Source organism: Mirounga leonina, unplaced genomic scaffold, assembly GCF_011800145.1.
Source record: "Mirounga leonina isolate KUSES-001 unplaced genomic scaffold, KU_Mleo_1.0 Mir_100763, whole genome shotgun sequence".
In the NCBI taxonomy this organism is placed as follows: domain Eukaryota; kingdom Metazoa; phylum Chordata; class Mammalia; order Carnivora; family Phocidae; genus Mirounga; species Mirounga leonina.
In genome coordinates, this window is record NW_023270010.1 from 7345 (window position 1) to 26592 (window position 19248).

The following is a 19248-nucleotide window of genomic DNA, read 5'->3' on the forward strand; positions in this document are numbered from 1 at the left end:
TATAATTCCTACACTGAACATTTCATCCAAAGACTGGAAGAGACAGTAAACACAAAAAGCCAAACCAAATCCTCCCAAGAGGTAGAACTACCCTCATAAATATGGAAAACATAAAAGAAAAAAGGAGACAGAAGAATTGACTCAGAGAGGAGAGGGAAAGGGGACAGAGGACAGAGGGAGGAGAGGACATGTGAAAGATGAGGGGACCCTTGTGGGAAAGTCACTTAGGAGGGCATTAGCATAAGCAGTTTGGGGCTGGGAAGTGGCCCTAGTCCACAGTCAGGGGAAATATACCAACAGGTGGCAGAGGAAGTGTCTAGGTCACAATGAAGCTGATGGGAAAAGGCCACTTCTCCTTCCTTAAAATCTCCCCATGGCACCTCTGCATCAGAGGGCCTCAGGACCTCAGGGGGAAGCCTGAGAGGGAGGGGCCTGACACAGCTCCTCCTACATCCTGGTAAATGGCACTGTGGGCAGTGGGACGCTTTGCTTCCCCAAATCATTGAGACAACTCACGTCAGCCATAGGCTTCTAAAGGAGGGCACTGCCTTTCTCCTAATTAATGAAATTAGGAAATAACTGAAGAAAAAAAATAGGGAAGTAGATGAGAGAAACTCTAAAAGAACGATTTAGAGAAATAGAAGGCATTTTGCTTCTGAGCTCAGTTCCAGTCCCTGGAGGACAGTGGGCATTAGCTGAGCACCAGGGAGACAACACAGGCAGAAGGATATGTGGCTGCTCTTGGTTCTGTTCCTTCCCATCGTCCAAGGTGAGTGGGGTGGGTGCTTCAGGACAGAGCACCTGCAGAGCTGGGCAGAAAGCAGACAGGTTTTGTCCTGGGGGAAAAGGCAGGGCCTTTAACTCATCCAGACCTTTTCTCATTAAAAAAAATTAAAAAAATTTTTTTTACCTGACAGCTTCTAAGTTAGGTGTTGGGGAAAGAAAATAAAAATAAATAATATGGTGCCTGTTTTTAGGGCACTGTTTACCATCCCTGGCAGATAGATGGATAGATAGATGATGGATGATGGATGGATAGATGGATGGATGGATATATTCATACATGCAGAAATAAATACATAACATACATAATGTCAATTCCTGAGGAACTTTTAAGGAGCCAGAATCTCAGGCTCCAGCTGAGACCCACTGAGTCAAAATGGGGTTCAGACATCTGGATCATTTAAAAGCCTGCACAGTGGTCTTGACTTGCAGCTACATTCGAGACCCTCTCTTCTGAAGAGCTCAGAGTAGAGAGAGGAAGACAGGGAGCAAAACCTGGGTGTGACAGATTCTCGGGAGAGCTGCTCAACTACACACATTAGCCTGCCTGAATCTCTGCTCTGGATGAGCCAAAAACCAGAACATTGTCCAGTTTGGTCAGTGCAACAACCAAGACACAATGAGTGGTGTCACGAGGGAGGAAAGACAGAGATTAGAAGGTGTCTATTTCTGGGCTGGATGTCAAATCCTTGGAGGCAGCTGTTTCTTGAAGCTCAGAGAAGACAGGATCTAGTAAGGTAGGAACATCTGAACCCCAACTCTGTTCCTTCTCATCCTCCAGAATCACGTAGCTTGGGGCAGGATGCAGACAGTGTCTCTTCTGGGAAGGAGGTCATCATGGGAAATAAAATGACCTCATTTACTCATCCATTGACTTCTTCATGATATGTGTAGAAGTAAAACACTCCAATGGGGAGATTCGCATGTACAACACTTATTGGGAACACTTGCATGTTATTATTTTCTTAACTTGGAAGTTCATAAAAGAGTTACATATGCATGTGAGTCATAAGAACAAAATACCATAGACTGAGTGGCTTGAACTAGAGAAATTTCTTTTCTCACAGTTTGAAGGCTGGGGAGTCCAAGATAGAGGTGCAGGCAGATTCAGTTCATGATGAAAGCTCTCTTTCTGGTTTTCAGGCAGCCACCTTCTCATGGTGACCTCCACCTTGTGCAGAGGCAAGGAGAGGCAGAGAGAGTGAGAGACAGAGACAGAGACAGAGATAGACAGAGACAGAGAGAAAGAATGAGAGAGAAGCTCTCTGGTGTCTTTTCTTATGAGAGCACTGATCCCATCCTGAGGTCCCCATCATGATCTCTAACCCTAATGCCCTCCCAATGGCCCCATCTTCACGTACCATCCCATTGGAGCTTAGGACTTCAACACAGGAATTGTGGGGTAACACAAACATTCAGTCCTCGACAATATAGGGGCAGATTGATCAAGGGGCGAACAGCACAGGCTCATCTGTTGAGGTTGACATCACTACCACCCCTTCTAAGTCCTCTTCTGCATCACTGAGCAAAACCTGGGAATCACCTTTCCTCCAGTCACCTTCCTTCTATGGGCTGGAGTTTGTCCATGGAAGCATCTGCCAGAGATTTAGAAGGTGGGAGAGCAGCCTTACCCTCTGGGGGCAGCTGAAGTGTGCATGGTCAGATGAGAGATTCAGGGTGGCTTCCTGTCTCGCTCTTGGGAACCCTTACTCTGCTGGTGGAGGTTGAAGATAATTGGTGGGAGTTTCTCAGAATCACAGCAGCTTCTTATGGACTCTTGAGAGAACCCATCCTGGAACTTCTGTTGTGAACACAGTGGCAGCTTCCCTCACCATGAATCAATACAGACACTAGTACATAACTGCTCATAGCAACATTATTCACTGGGTTAAAATGTTGAAACAACCCATATATCATCAGCTGATGAATGGATAAGCTAAATATGCCCTTCCCTACCATGGACTGGAGCCTTAACACACATTATACTAAGTGGCTGAAGCCAGACAAGGAGGCTATGATTGTAGGATTCTGTTTATATACAGTGTCTAGAATAGAGAAATCAATAGACAGAACGTAGATTAGTGGTTGCCAAAGGCTTCAGGGAAGAGGGACGTGGGGAATGACAAGGGGTACAGGGTTTCTTTCTGCAGTGACCGAAAGTTCTGGAATTGGAAGTGATGGTGGCCCAACTTCACATGGCGCCCACGTGAATACTCTAAAAACCACTGACGTATACACTTAAAATTCATGATAAGTGAATTATATCTCAATTTGTAAAGCCAACCAAAGTAAATTCTTTGCCTTTCACATGCTTTAATTCATCTTCAAAAGGAAGAAAATTATCCCTGTCTTTAACTTAGCAAATTGGAAAAAGAGCGTAAGTGGTAATCTGGAGGAAAGAAGAGGAATAAAATTATACATATGAGAAATTAATAACTTAGGAAATAAAAACAGTAACACTTACAGACTAATCTCAAAACTAGTTTAACGTGTAAAAAACGTGCAGGCAGAGAGTAGAAACAAGGAGGAGGACATCCTGTAGTAGGTGTAAGCCACACAAATCACACAGCACATGTGGTCAGAACGTGTAATTAAAACAGACATGAACATTTTAATTATAAAGGATACTTTCTAAATGTAGGACTTTATGCTAATACATACTCTATGAAATAGATAAAGTATCTGGGAAAAAAGAACCAAGACAATAGAACAGATTCAAGAACCATCAAAGAACTCGAATAGTCAATATTCAGGGGAAAACAATTTCATGTAATCAAGAAATTATCCCACTAATGAATTTGCCAGATAGTTTTGTAGATAATTCTTAGGATTCTAAAGACACAGAAATTCCCTTGCTCTGTTTATGTGCTGGTCAGCAGTGTTTTCAAGTTGAGAGGTTCCACACAAAATCTGGATTCCTGGCTACTCTAGAAAAATGAAGAGATCTGAAGCCACAGAGCCCACATTTTGCACGAGGACAATGGGCTGAAGTGGACTGGGCCAAGCCTTCCATTGGATCATTTGCTCTCCAGATGACATTGACCATGGGGAGGGGGAGGAGTGGATTATCAGAAGCTGTCACTGCTCAGTGTGGACATTTTTGTGTCTCTGAGATGTGTAGTTGTGCTCTTAGGTGATTTCTGTGGTGGCTTTGACCCAGTGGAGTTTTGAAGGACAAAGGTCTGTCTTGTGGAAGATGTATTTTTTGTTACTCAACTCATCAGACTCTTGGGTTTATAGGAGCTATTTGTGATGCAGGAGTTTGTGGCTCTGCCCTCAGGGGGTGGGGTGGGGTGTGACAAGCACATGGCTTTGTGTTTTCAGGCTCATCTGCCCTCATAGCAGTGTCCAATGCAGTGAGTGGCCCATTGCGGGGCTCACTGACTGTGCAGTGTCGCTATGAACCCGGGTGGGAGACCTACAGTAAGTGGTGGTGTCAAGGAGCTCAGTGGAAAGACTGCCATATCCTCGTTCAAACCGATGGATCAGAGCGGGAAGAGAAGGGTCACCATGTGTCCATCAAGGACAATCAGAAATCACGCACATTCACCGTGACCATGGAGGAGCTCAGGTGGAACAATGCAGACACTTACTGGTGTGGGATTGAGAGATCTGGAACTGACCTTGGGGTCCAAGTTAAAGTGACCATTGACCCAGGTAAGAGTATGTGTGGGTGTGGAGGTGTCTCTTCAGGGTCTTCTCTGTCCTGGTCCCTGAGGTTCCTCTCCAGTGACTTAAGGTCACTTGGAGTGAACTGTCACACAGGGGGCTTGAGTCCTGAGTTCTTCTAGGACCCCAACTGACCCCATGGGTTGGGAGGGACAGGCCTTCTCTTAGATGCTCTCATGGCTCCCAGCACCTCCTCCAGGACGGATCAAGCCTTTCTGGGTACCTGTTTCTCTGCACAGCACAGTGCTTGAGTCTATTGTCCATAGAGATCAAGGTCATGGTCCCAGTTTCATCCGTGGACCAAAGGACCTTCTTCGCTGGGACCCAGAGACCCCAATTCCTGCCAATGCTTTCCTGGACCTCTGGTGCCCACGTGTCCTTGCTCGTTCTGGCGTTTGGGGCAGTGACTTCATAGGGGCTATTCCCATGCCCTGTTCCATACCCGGGCTGAGAGGGAAGAGGCCCAGCACAGTGGGGGTGCTGTGGTTGATTCATGAGGTCTGAAAAGGCCTCCCCAGTCAAAGGGCTCTTTAAATCTATCAAATACTTTTGTCTGCATCTATGATATGATCATATGATTTTTCTCCTTGACTCTGTTAATGTATATTATGCTTAACTGATTTTCTCATGTTCAAACAATTTTGCATTCTTGGGATAAACCCAACTTGGTGATGATGTATTATCTTGTTTATATAGAACTTGCTGTATTTTTGTTACAGACTTTTGTATTTATGTTGAAGAGTGATTTTTTTGTTTACAACATTCTTTTTTGAAGTGCCCTTGTCAGGTTTTGGCATCAAGAGTATGCTAGTCTCATTAAATGGATTTGAGATTGTATCATCCTTTCCTATGTCCTGGAATTTTTTGTGTAAGACAGACATTATTCCTTAAATGTTATCAGATAGGTCAGTTGAAGCTCTATAGGTTTGGAGGTTCCTTTTGGAGACGGTTCAATTAATTAAGTAAGTAAGTAAGCTCTATACCCAGGTGGGGCTGAACTCCCGACCTTGAGATCAGGAGTCCCACTCTGTTGACTGAGTCAGCCAGGTGCCCCTTCTAGAGACTTTTAATAATGGATTTGATTCTTTCAAATAATTGCAAGATGATTCAAGTTGTCTAACACTTTTGTGCTAATTTTAGCATATTTTATCATTTTTGCTAGAAAGTTGTTTATTCCACCTAAAGTTTTGAATTTATTGGCATAAACTTTTTTAGATATCCTTTTATTATTCTGTCCCCTTGCTACCTCTCCTTTTTAATATGCTCAGGATATTGTGTGATGTACCTTTTTTCATTCCTCGTATCAGTTATTCAGACCTATCATTTTATCATGACTATCTTGCAAGGGTTTTATTTTGTTTAAAAAGTAATTGCTGGCTTTTTTAGTCTTCTCTATTTTATATTTCCTTTCTAATTCATAAACTTTTTCTTTTCTTCATTATCTCCTTCCATCTATTCACACCTGCAAGTGACCGTGCACTGTCACTATGGCCCAGGGTGGGAGACCTACGTGAAGTCATGGTGTCCAGATGCTGATTTGAATAGCTGCACCATCCTTGTTCAAACCACTGGATCAGAGCTGAAGAAGAACCGGCTGTCCATCAATCAAAAAAAGCACACATTCTCCATGACCATTTGGGGCGAGTAAAACAACTTTTGAGAACAATCAGCTGTTGTATTGATGAGTTGCTGCCCAGGCATTTTATAGTATGCCAACTCTGTTTACACACGAAATCTAAAATTTAGATAAGGCCCCAAGCTTAGAATTCCTCCATAAGTTCCTACTTTGCTCTTCCTGGGACACATTTCAAAATAATCACTTGGAGTTGAGCCCATGAAAAATCAGTGACCTCTGTCCCGACCACCCTATAAGTAACAGGACCTGCCACCCTGCTCTCAGTCTCCTGCTCGCTTGTGGTCTGGGATGGAGGACTGCCCTTCCCAGGCTCACTGGGCATCTCTCCCCTACAGCTGTAAGCAATAAACTTTGTGACTCTCCTTCCTTTGTGTGGGTGTATTGAAACTGTGCCTTCCATTAAAATGACCCTGGTTGTTTCATGTCCCCAGAGTGGAAGCTTGGCTGTTGAGGGAGCTCCCTGCCCACCCATGTGGGTGGCTTGTGCCTCCTCATTCAGCAGATCCTGATGGGCATATTCTTAATTCAGTAACCAGCTCCAGCTTCTACATACACCACAGAAGAACACAGGCATTGGATGCAGACACGCCTGGTGTGGGATTAGGAGACCAGAGCTGACCGTGGGTCCAAGTTAACTGGACCAGTGACCCGGGGAAGCACTCTTCCCTCGTGCACCACTTGCCATCTCCTCAGCAAGAGGAAGATAGTGAAATACTGAACAGATTCCCCAACTTTTATATTTATCTGTGGATTTTAGGAAAAGGATATTTAAAAAGTACACAGAATGTAAAGTAAAATGGTATGGTCTGTCTTCTGCCCTAGTCCCCTACCCAAAGGTAAGGTCTGTAACCAGTGTGTGTGTGTGTGTGATGTGGAGAAATTCAATGCATCTAAAGCATATATATGTGTATTTATTTTTCCCTCCCTCAAAGAAAAATATCACATGTTGTTCTGCAGCTTGTCTATTTTCAACACATGTATTTTGAAAATCATTCTGTATCAGTATCTATAAATTTTTAAATGGCTTCACTGTATTCCATGATATCTACATATCATGATTTGTTTAATTTTTTTCACTCCTGATGGGCATTTCTGATGTTTTGGGTTTTTTGCAACTACATGTAATTGTGGAACGAATAGATTGTATTGGGATAATTGACATCTTTCCTGTGTTGATAATGTAGAACCGCTCGCAATTTATTTAAATATTCCTTGGCTTCAGTCACCTAAGTTTTGTAAATTTTAGTATATGGATGTTGCACATGTTCTGTTAGATTTATACCAGGCGTTTCTTCTTCTTGTCCAGCAGCTGTGAACGGCACCATGTGTTTCAATTCAGTTTCTACATGCTCGTTGCTAGTATAGAAATAGGACTGTGTGTGTATGTGTGTGTACGTGTGTGTGTATTGATCTTTTATCCTGTGACTTGTTAAACTCATTTTTTAGTTCTGGCAGTTGGTTTTTTTTTTTTTTTTTTTTTGTAGATTCCTTGAGATTTTCTACACAATCATGTCATCTGCACAAAGGGACAATTTTATTTCTTCCTTTCTAATCTGTGTGCTTTAATGGTATCCTGGAAGCCCTAGGAAGCTGCAGGAAGGTCTTAAACACTCTCCATGCAGGACCCGCTGTTTTCTGGCGTTTCTGCTTTTAGAAGAGAAACCAGAAGTGAAATTGCTCATATTTACATGTAGGCAACACACTCCATTTAAAAAATATTGTGACCCGAACAAAACATATTCATAAGTTCATGCAATTCATGGATGCAGTCTGTGATCTGTGAGTAAAGCAGAGGAATTGCAGAACATCGTTGTGTCTGCATACTCTTTACACCTGGGGCCACATGGTGCCCTGCAGGCTTGGGAACTGACCTTTCAAGTACATGGATGCCCTTGCAGGAATGCCGTGTGGGCCAGCCCCAGGCTGACTCCGGGCAGATCCAAGTCTGTTCCCTGGCCTTCTGACTGGGGCCAGGGGGCTCAGCCCTTCCGGGCTCCTCGTTCTTTGATGTGATGTGAAGACACCAGATTAATATTATTCCATGTGGCAGTTAGAAAACGGGACTGCAAATTTCTTGACACTCCTTTTATTAAGAGTTGGGGTTATGTCCCCTCCCCTTGAGTCTGGGTGGGCTGTGACTACTGCAACCAGTAACCCAGAGCAGAGCTTCCCAAACGTTGTTCCATAGTTATCCTCCTAAGGAGCCTGTTGACTCATTTTCTCTTCCTAGAAGTGCACCCCTACCCCGCCGCGCTATGACATTTTAATACCAAAGATATACTGTATATGTCCATGTTCTATTGATCAGTTGATCCTCTACCAATCGATCATCTATGTTTTATATACGAAAAGAGTAGCATTTTTTCACCCTCCAAGAACCAATGTTTGTCCCCGTCGGAAGGCCCAGATAGAGCCTGGTGACAGTGACCCTGTGTGACGTCCGAGGCCAGGCCAGGAGGAACCCCGTAGCCCCTTCCTCAGTCTCCTCGGGCTCTCCCACTCAGAACCCGACAGCCAAATGGAGAGGCTACCGGTAGGATCTCGGGTCAACAGTCAGGACTGAGCTCCGGGTTGGGTCACCCTGGCTCATGTTCCAGACATGCGGGCAAAGAAGCTTCCGGATGACAGTGGCACCCAGCCATGTGAGTCACCCCACCAGCATATGTCTTCCCAACTGAGGCCCCAGACATGATGGAGCAGAGACAGGCCGTCCCTGTCTCAACCTGCTGGAATTCCTGACCACAGGATCTGTGACATGACAAAGTAAGGAAAATCTAAGCACGGGTAACGGGACCATTCGGCCTCTATCCGTTCTAGGGTTGGGCAAGACGGTAAAGAGGAACGTGCTGCCTCTGCCGTGGGCACGGCGGCTGTGGGGAGGGTGCTGGCTGCTGCCAAGGGCCCCTCTGTGACTCAGCCCTGCGGCGGGGACCGCGGGCCCGGAGCTCCCACATGGTAACACGCAGGCTGCTGGGGCTTGAGGTCTCGCCCTTTCCTGACACGAGCCCCAGAACCGCGTGGGCTCAGGTGTCAGCATGTGGCGGAGCTGTTCCCCACCAGAAGCCACCCGCTGCGGCAGAAGGCCCCCCACCCATCCCCGACACACCCGCTTTGGCGAAGCCCCGACCTCCTTCAAAGGAAAGCTCGAGCCAAAAACGAACCAGCACCTTCTCTAACGGGCTCAAGGAGAGGAACAGAGAGCCAGCAAAAGGTGGCTGGTGAATTTGCTTCAGAAAGGAAATGCTCCAGGACACAGAGCAAGAGCTCAGGTAGGTCCACTCAGTCTCAGAGAAATGACAGACAACGACCTCACTAAAAAGGAGCTCAGAAAAGAGATATAGTTTCCCCAAAATGGTTCAAAAAATATGGACACAAAAAAGAGCAGAGCCCAGGAAGAATGTAAGTAGAAGAGAAAGCCCCCCAAACCCCAACATTTTGTTGGGAGGAAATATGTATACCTTTGAAAATTAAAATAGAAAAAGACTTGTGTTATTTTCTGATGTGTGAGTGGGAGGAAGTTAAACATGAAGGGCCCAGCATTCTGGCTTGCCCTTGCTCTGCTGGGGGTGGGGGAGCGTGGGAGGGTGGAAAGGCCAAAGTTTAGGTCAAACCAAGAGGGGATGATGGTGGTCTGAGCTGGCAGGGGGATGGACAGCATCACAGGCATGATGGGGACAGATCTCAGGCCCTCCTTTGTCCTGTCTGGATGAAGAAGTCCTGACTGTCCCTGGAGCCCTGCACCTGCAGGACCAGGAGGGCTAAGGGACAAATGGAGGGACAGAAATGAACTGTTATTGTGACCACCGGCTGAGTCCCCTGGCCTTGGAGGTCACCAATGTAGATACAGAGACATGTGGATATTTACATTGTTTCAAAGCCCCTCCCCACAAAACACTTATTACTTACACAGGGAAAAAGAGTAGTTTCATTTAGTTTTGACAAATTTATAGTCAGATATCCACATCCCTAAAGATCTTGATTGCAATGACAGTAACCCAAGTATTCATACTTAAAAAGGCTCACTGAACTGTACACCTAGCTTGTGAAGCCTTTTTTAAAAAATTTTTTTTAAATTTTCTTTTTTTTTTAAAGATTTTATTTATTTATTTGACAGAGAGAGAGAACACAAGCAGGGGGAGCGGGAGAGGGAGAAACAAGCTTCACACTGAGTAGGGAGTCCAATGTGGGGCTCGATCTCACAACCCTGGGATCATGACCTGAGCTGAAGGCAGATGCTTAACGACTGTGCCACCCAGGCACCCCTTGCAAAGGCTTTCTAATATGTGAGGTATATATATATACCATGATACTCTTTTTTAAAAAACACAGAAAATAGGGGTGCCTGGGTGGCTCAGACAGTTAAGCATTGGACTCCTCATTTCGGTTCAGGTCATAGTCTCAGGGTCATGAGATCGGGACCTGCATCAGGCTCCACGCTGGGCATGGAGTCTGCTTGGGATTCTCACCCTCCATCTGTCCTTCCCCTCCAGCTGGCATGCTCTCTCTCTCTCTCTAATAAAAAAAAAATTAAAAATACAAACACAGAAAATAACTTCCAAACCCAAGTCCCTATGCTTTTCTTTATGCACTCCTGGCCATCAGTGAAATTTCACATCTATATGAGGGGAGCCCTCGTTGCGAACTCTTTGAGGGGATTAAAAGGCATCATCTAGGTCTCTCCCTTCTCTTGTCTTCCACCTCCCAGTTGCCGGACACATTATGATTCTAGCATTCAATTTAGAGTCACTTTGGACCCTCTAGGATGGAAGGGTCGTCCTCTCACATATAAAAGACTGAAATAGTGTCCCAAAGAAATAATCTCAAAAGAGCCCAGGGTAGCCATAGATTTAATAGGAAATGTATTGAGCAAACAGATGGGATGCGGGTCAGAGATGGCCCAACCTTGTCTTCTATCTTACGTTCAGGCTATTCTTACTCCAGGAGGAGGTGGAATCAGCAGACCTCTGTACACCTGGCCCATTGTGGGTCTTTGACCATGTGGAACACTAGGAAGCTTTTTGGTTTAATTCCGACTTTATAGTTACTGGATGGTCTGGATTTTAAAACCCACATTGGCCAGAGTACTGAATGCTATAATAGTCCATTATCCTTGGCAGAGCCACTCTAGGATTATAAAGAAAAGAGGCATCAGGAGGATCCACACAGGAGGCTTCTTGGCTGCTACCGTGGAGGCCAGGGTCCCAGACCTGTGCAGAGCAGGGAGGGAGCCAGAGTTTATTCCTGAGGTCAGGATGAGGGGAGTCCCCACCTAACAGGGACCAGATCTCTCTTGGAACTTCAACCGCTGCCCATTCCCTGCTGAGAGGTCAGAGGGTGCAGGGGTGTTGATGGTGTGGGAGCTGTGCTTCTCCTGCTCAGGCTGACTCTATTCTCCCCCTGGGTCCCCCCGACTCTGGATCAGCCACACCACAGTCCACAGCAGGACCCTGTGCAGGGACACTTTCACAAAGTTCAAGAGCACAAAGAGAAGGCTGCATAGCAGGGCCCTGTGCAAGGAACAGGGTGACATCAGTGAGCTCCCTCTTTAGGGACAGCCCCAGCCCCTTCCTCCCTGACCTGACTCCTGAGCCCAGACCTGCAGGAGAGACAAGCATTGGTTCCTGCCAGGGAAGCCCCTCTGAGGGCACAGCCATGCTGCCCAACCAAGGCTAAGCCTTTAGGGGCCTCCCTGCAGGCTTAACCTGGGGTCCAGCACCTCTGCCTCCTGATTTCATCCTGCTTTTTGGTTACCCTCCTACAATTTCCCTCCACCTCACCTCAGGCCAGCAAAGCTCAAGGGTTTACCTTTGTGTGTCTTTTCATTCTACTTGTGTCCTACCTTGTGTCAATTCTGCCCAAATTTCCATCTCTGATCTAATATTACCTCTTTGAAGCAGATGAAGATCCCCCACCCCTGTCCACCTGGCTATTTACCTTCAGGGTTCTCCTGGGTGGGGTCTCTCCCAGCTCTGACCCCACGTGGTAGCACATATGAGGTGTTCTCTCTCATACAACCTGTATACTGGACACGGGCTCTAGATGGATGATGGGCCATTGCTTACGTGTCCCCCTGGTGGTTTGTCTTACTAATCAACTGTCTGACCCCTTTACCATTGGCCTCATCCTCTCCTCCACAAGCAAGGCCAGGATCCCCTGCAGACCAACCTTGCTCTGTCTTTCACCTTCCTTGAGCATGATGGGTCATTGGATTTCACACGTGGTTTTCTGGAAAGAGAGAGGGCATGCTGCTTTGCCCTTCCTTAAAATATCCTTTAAGCTACTGTGCTCTTTTCATAAGTTCCATTCACTGTGGGCTTGCTGTCCCGTCTCTCCACCTTGCAGACTTCCTCCTATGCTCCTTGGTCTCCTCAAAGTCCTGCACCCTCCACTCCCCACTCAACAGAACAACTCCAAACAGTCACCAGCAGGACAGAAGCTCATCATGAAGCTTAGCCAAGTGCCTTGCATCATTCAGAGGCATGACGGAACAAACTATCCAGTGGGGCCCGGTTCCCAGGAATAGGGTCCTGCAGAAGGGAAAGAAGTAGAACTGGGGCTGGAAGGAAGGTGGTGCAGGGTGTTTCTGGAAGGCGGGACCCAGGGAGGGAATGCACCTACCCCCTGGTCTCTGATGGGGTGAAAATGGGGCAGTGTGTTTGCCCTTTGATGAAAGAGCTAATTGGTTGTCTTTGGATGATTCTTGATGGGGGAGGGGGGGCCTTCAGGTTGATGTCCCAGCCTCTCTACCATGTTGGGAATGTGAGAAAGCAGGTATCACAGCATCCCACTCCTTCCCAGCGTTTCCCTAGCACTCAGGGAGGACAGGGTTGAATTCATGGAACAGGCACCTGCTTGTGACCATCTGTGGGCAGAATAACACCCCCCCCCCCCGAGAGGTGTCAGACCTGTGAATGTGGTGGGTACATGGCAAGGGGGAAGTCATGATGCAGATGGAGTTAAGATTGCCAACCAGCTGACCTTGAGATGGGGAGATTATCCTGGGTTACCTGGGTGGACCTAATGTCATCAGCAGTGTGTTTATAAATGAAAGGACAGGGGAGAGCCAGTATCCTGGTAATGTGGTATGAGGAGGACTCAACCACCACTGCTGGCTGTGAGGATGGAAGGGACCCGGAGCCAGGGGGTGCAGGGCCTCCAGAGGCTGGAAAAGACAAGGAAGGTCTTCTCCCTTAGAGCCTCCAGAAGGAACTAGCCCTGCCAACACCTTAACTTTAGCCCAGGGAGACTCATTTCAGACTTCTGACCTCCAGAACCATAAGATCATAAAACTCTTTTTGTCTTAAGCCACCAGGTTGGTGGTGATTTGTTCCAGAAGCCACAGGAAAGGAATACAGAGTACTTCTCTTCTGGCATACTTGAGGCTGGAACCACCTACACCTCTTTGTGGTTCTTGTGGGTTGGGAGGCAGGTCAGAAGGAGGCCAGAGACTTCTCTCCTGCAGCCCAGCTGAAGAACTTTGTCTAGGTTCCTCTTGCAGAGTGGGGAGTTTTTTAGGTGCTCAGAGGTATAAAGAGGGGGGCCTAGTGCAGACCTTGCTGATTCTCCCCTGCATAGGAAACCTCGTGGGGCCAAGGGGGGGGGTCCCTGAGAGAGTGCCCTGTGGGAAGCGGTCACAGGGCAGCAGTGGGAAAGGTCTGCTGGGGTCCAGCTCTGCTCACCTGCTGTCGGGGTTGATCAGAGTCACGGGCTGGGTGCTGTTGATGCCCAGGGTAAATGGAAATGTGGAATCCCAACTGGCTGTTGTGGGTCTTGTCACAGGTTTGGGGAAATCTGTTGGATCTGGTGCTAAACACACAGGGCAGGGCAGGATGGTGAGTGTGACGCAGATGGCTCCCATGGCCTTCTCCACTCCCCACCCCCAGGGTGAAGAAGCTTCTGCCTTAGCCTCATCACTCAGGCACATTGGTCTGCTCTTGCATCTTTTTGGTTTCCTGTTCCAAACATGCAATTATTTCATTTGCAGAGAAACAGCAGTTCACCACCGGGGGAGGCATGTTGGGTGGGGAGCTCTGGAGCAATTACATTCAGCTCAATCTCAGGGTCTGTTTGGCACAGCTGAGCACGTCAGAGCCACGTTCCCACCCCTGCAGCCTTCAATCAGCCAGGCCAGCTCTTCTCTGAGTCTCAGCCTTGCCCAAAGCAGGCTGTGTGCCACCTGCCCTGAAGCACTGTGACCCACGAGCTGGCTGGCTGAGGGTTCCCCCGTCTCCTGTAGCCGCCCAGAGCCCACAGCCCCTGCTGTCTTCTGGGGTCCAGCCTGCCTCCCCGGGGCCTTTCTTATTACACCAGTCCTGCCAACGAAGGCTTATCTGGTTGGAGGGTCCAGACTCCAAATCTCTGGCCCCAGTTCTCCTGCAGTCTTGCACACATCCACCCACCTTTGTTGTCTTTTTCAGTTAATCTCTGGAACATTCTACCAGCATACCTGTCCAGTGGGCACATTTGCACACCATTTTGCATATGCTAAGTGTGAAGAGACTTTTCTCTGCTTTGTAAATGAGCTAATGAGTATCAGATGTATTACCTACCTAGTCTCTGGGTCTGTGTGTCTGTGGGTCTGTATGTTGGAGAGAAGACTGAAGGGTCCAGATCTGGAGCTGTGTGTGTGGGGCTACAGCCTGACTCCCTTTCCAGGCCTGTCTCCAGGGAGGCCCTAGTGGAGCCCAGAGTCCCCTCCAAGGCTCAGAGGTAGCCCCAGAGAGGGGTTCCCAGCACTCTGGTGGAGCCTGCCTTTCCATCTCCCAGAAATGGGTTCAGAGTCCCTCGCCTGCTCCTTTGTGCTTATGTTGCCAGAGGAAGGAGGGGAAGAAGGAGGGGGCAGGGAGATAGTCTCTTGTCCTATAGCTGAGACCATCAGGACCATGGCTTTCTAGCACCCACTCCTCCCTGCACACCTGACAAGGCCCCACTCAGCCTGGGGCTGCACTGAGCGTGGACGTGACCAGGAAAAGAGGAGCTGCCTTCCCTGGACAAGCCTGTCCTACCCGAGTCTCTGCTTCTCTGCTCCCTCTGGGGAGAGCAGCTGGAGACATGCAGAGATGTGGGGCTTGCTCTTTCTTCCAGTCTTTCCCAGACTCTTGGTGCCCCCAACCATACTTGCTCACACATGCACACACACATGCACACACACACACAGGTGGAGTCTCAGGCAAGTTTAGAGACTCTTCTCCATCCATTTGGGAAGACAGAGGAACAGTCCTGACTCCTCTGTGGGGTGGTACCAGGGCTCCAGGACACAGGAGGGCGTAGTGCCTACCTGGGTCGACAATCACGGAAAATTTGTACCCCAAGTCTTCGCCGATTCTCTCAATTCCACACCAGTATGTGTCTGTGTCATCCAGCCGGAGCCCCTCCAAAGTCATGGTGATTGTGCGTTGGTTGTGATAGTCCTGGATGGTCGCTCTGCCCTTCTTTACCAGTTGCTCTGACCCGGTGGTTTTTACAAGGATTCTGCAGGAATTCCAGTTCTTCCCGCGGCACCACCACTTCTTATAGGGTTCCCACCCTCGGCCATACTCACAGTTTGTCGTCAGTGTGCCCCCCTCTGTGCCTCTCACAGTTCTTTCCTGGCAGATGGAGAAGTGGCCTAGAAGACAGAAACCCAACATTCATGTCATCCTCCCTTGAGCCCTGGGATGGTGTGGATGATGCTGGGGCATCTGGTAACGCCCTGAAGACCAGCCAGGAGCCTCTGCTCTCTGTCTAATTGCCACATCCCACCTGTCTCTTAATCCCCTGCAGTATGTCTTTAGTTGTCTCCTCTCTTGGATGTCCCCCTTGGGGCTCCTAACTGCCCAATACAGGGGCCTCTGCTCACTTCGATCCTACTGACCACAACCCCTCCCTTGCCCTCTGCCAACACCTCTCCCCGGCAGTGCAGAACGCACACTGCACCGCAGGTGTATTTCTGAATCCTAGAGCTGGTGAGACAGTGCGGCCCCCTCCTTACCCAACCCCTGACACTCTAACCCCAAAACACCTAAAGTCCCTCACCCTCCGAATCCATCCATGGAAGTAAACATACACACTCACACATACACATTCATTCACACAGGTGATCGCTTGTTATTTTACTACACACCTTGCTCTTCCGTGTCTCCTTATATTTACACAAGCTGTTCCCTCTACTTGGAATGTTCTCTCTGCTCTGCTTAATCAAGCCTTCTATTCATCCCTCAAGGCTCAGCTCAAACAGTGTCTCTTCTATGGTGTCTCTGGTTCTGCAGCTAACTGGGTTGCTCTGGGTGCCATCAGAGTACTTTGTCCCTGTCTCCGTTGTTGCACTTATGACCCTGGACGATGGTCTGTTCCTTGGCTCATCCAGAGCAGAGACTTGGGCAGCCTGATGTGTGGGATTGAACAACTCTCCAGAGATCCTATCACCCCTGGTTTTGCTGCCTGTCTTCCTCCCTGTATCTGAGCTCTTCAGAAGAGATCCTGGCTCTAGCTACAAGGCAAGACCAATAGTGCAGGTTTATAAATAATCCAGATAGCTGAACCCCACCTTGCTTGAGTGGGTCTCACTTGGAGCTTGAGCTTTTGTGCTCCCTCCAAGTTCCTTAGGAATTCATGCATTTATGTATGTGTATATATGCATATGTATGTGCCCATGTATGCATCTATCTATCATCTATCCATCCATCCATGCTCCATCCATGCATCCATCCATCATATGTCTATCCAACTATCTGCCAAGGTTGAGAAGTAGTGCACTAGAAGACAGACACCATTTGTGTTGTTCATTTTGTTTCTTTTCCCAAAACCCAACTTAGTACCTGTCAGGTAACAAAACTAAAAAAAAAATTTTTTTTTAAAGAATTAGTGTCTGGTGAGTGAAATGTCCTGCCATTTCCCCCAGGATAAACCCTGTCTGTGTCCCGCCTCAGCCCTGCAGGTACTCCGTCCTGAAGCCCCTGCCCCACTCACCTTGGATGATGAGAAGGAACAGAACCGGGAGCAGCCACATGTCCTGCCTGCCTGGGTTGTCTCCCTGGTGCTCAGCTGATGCCCCCTGCCCTCCAGAGACTGGAACTGAGCTCAGAGGCCAACTGCCTTCGTTTTCTTAAATTAATCTTTTTCAATTTCTCTCATCTACTTCCCTTAATTTTTTTTCTTCAGTTACTTCCTAATTTTCTTAATTAGGAGAAAGGCAGTGCCGTTCTTTGGATCGTATGGTTGACGTGATGAGGTGTGCCCTCTTCTTGCTCTGGCCCCTCACCTCAGCATCCCCTAGTGTCTGTCCCCGATGACCTTGTCTCTGGAGAGGGTCTCTGCACCACTCTCTGGCACCACCTCCAGTCTCTGCACACCTACTTCCTGCCACCCCCTTCCCCAGCCCAGTTCTGGACTTCCATTGGCTACTGGCACCTCTGTAGAGCGGTCCACCCTGTGAGCAGCTCAGATGTGCTCAGAATGCAATTTCTTGTCATCTTCACTCCTAAAGTCTATCTATCTCAACATCTGGTCCATGGGCCCAGGGAGTCCCTCTCCACCTGCCTCCACCAGGCTAGCCTTCCTAAGACAAAGCCCTTGGGGCCCTCTTTCTGCCACTTGCTACCCTCAGAAGGCCTTGCCAGGGTGGGGGGTTTGGAGGCAGAGCAGCCAAGGGCTTTACCAACAGGAGGAGTAGTGGGTGAGTTGGGCCAGCCCTGGAGAGGGAAGGGGAGCAAGAGTTCCTGTCCGTTCAAGGTTCTTCTAGCTGGACTAAGAATGAAATTGACATTAACAGGAGAAAATCACATTTAATAGCATACATACAGGGAATCCACACAATCATGGCAGTCAGGCAAAAAGAGGTATAAATTTCATCCTGAATTAAGGAGAAGGGCAGGGCTCTGAGACTTCAAAGAGGCGGAACACAATTCACAGGAAGATTAGGAACAGTAAATGTTTTGTAGACAAATGTTTGCTCTGCCATGTAGCTGGGTTCATCAGAGAAAACTTAAATTTAAACTTCTCTGAAGTTTCACACATTAAAAGTTACGCTGGTGGGATGTTTCTTCCCATTGAACTGGTCTATTAGGACTGACAGTAGGTCAGTTTAGGCAAACTCATTTCAGAAGACAGAGATGCAGGTGTATTCTCAACATCTGGACTACAGAGTAAGTCATCAGGTATTAAATAAGAGGCATTTCTATAGAAACAAAAAGAAAACAATGGTTAATGACTGGATCAAATGTTAAGCCAGTCTCCGAGTTCTGAGGGCAGCCAGGGGAACAGACTTCTAGATGTCAACTCGAAGCATCTTCAGGTAGAGTGAAGGCAGGTTGTGGCAATCAGACAAAACCTCTGGGTCTGTAGTTCAAATGTCTCTGGTGATCTGAGTGGCCCATTGAGTAATTGGCACAGAGATTGTCTATGTGTGAGCTATTGTGCTGATTTCTCTGAAGTGTACATCAAGCTGTTCAGGAAAAGGGGCAGTTCTCATTCTCAATGATTCCAAATCAGAAAGGGGAGAAAACTCAAAATGCTAGCATGGAGAGTCGTAGCCGGGCAGTGGAGGATACTGGAAGAAATCAGGACCTAGTCCCGCTTATAATGATTAGTATTAAAATCTAATACGTATAAAGATGTGTTATTGAAATATCTTTTGTCTCTATAATCACCCTCATTATTACCAAAGATAACCAAGTTAACATGAATTTGTTTGCAAAATAAATCTAGTTTCCAAAAAACCGTGGCCTGATTATTTACATAAGTGCAGCAAGAATTACAGCTGTATCTTTTTTTTAATTATTTTTTTATTAACATATAATGTATTCTTTGTTTCAGGGGTACAAGTCTGTGATTCATCAGTGTTACACAATTCACAGCGCTCACCATAGCACATACCCTCCCCAATGTCTATCACCCAGCCACCCCATCCCTCCCACCCCCACCACTCCAGCAACCCTCAGTTTGTTTCCTGAGATTAAGAGCCTATTATGGTTTTTTTCTCTCTCTCTCTGGTTTCATCTTGTTTCATTTTTCCCTCCCTTCCCCTATGATCCTCTGTCTTGTTTCTCAAATTCCTCATATCACTGAGATCATATGATACTTGTCTTTCTCTGATTGACTTATTTTGCTTAGCATAATGCCCTCTAGTTCCATCTACGACGTTGCAAATTGCAAAATTTCATTTTTTCTTTTTTTGCTGGCTT

The 19248-nt window shown here is 47.4% G+C and overlaps 2 protein-coding genes across 2 annotated transcripts; one reads left to right on the plus strand and one right to left on the minus strand.

Annotated features, from left to right (window-relative positions):
• The first annotated feature begins 522 nt into the window (after positions 1–522).
• LOC117998911 (CMRF35-like molecule 1) lies at positions 523–6450 on the plus strand. The gene is made up of 3 exons (XM_034988161.1): positions 523–769; positions 4108–4440; positions 5922–6450. Exons 1-3 carry the CDS (start codon positions 730–732, stop codon positions 6098–6100), a joined length of 552 nt encoding a protein of 183 aa, XP_034844052.1. The 5' UTR covers positions 523–729; the 3' UTR covers positions 6101–6450.
• A 4356-nt stretch (positions 6451–10806) lies between these two features.
• LOC117998146 (CMRF35-like molecule 7) lies at positions 10807–17460 on the minus strand. Its single transcript, XM_034987159.1, has 4 exons — positions 17036–17460; positions 15366–15695; positions 13768–13894; positions 10807–11295 (listed from the first exon to the last, which is right to left on the minus strand). The coding sequence occupies exons 1-4, from the start codon at positions 17073–17075 to the stop codon at positions 11193–11195; spliced, it is 600 nt and encodes a 199-aa protein (XP_034843050.1). The 5' UTR covers positions 17076–17460; the 3' UTR covers positions 10807–11192.
• Between the last annotated feature and the right edge of the window lie 1788 nt (positions 17461–19248).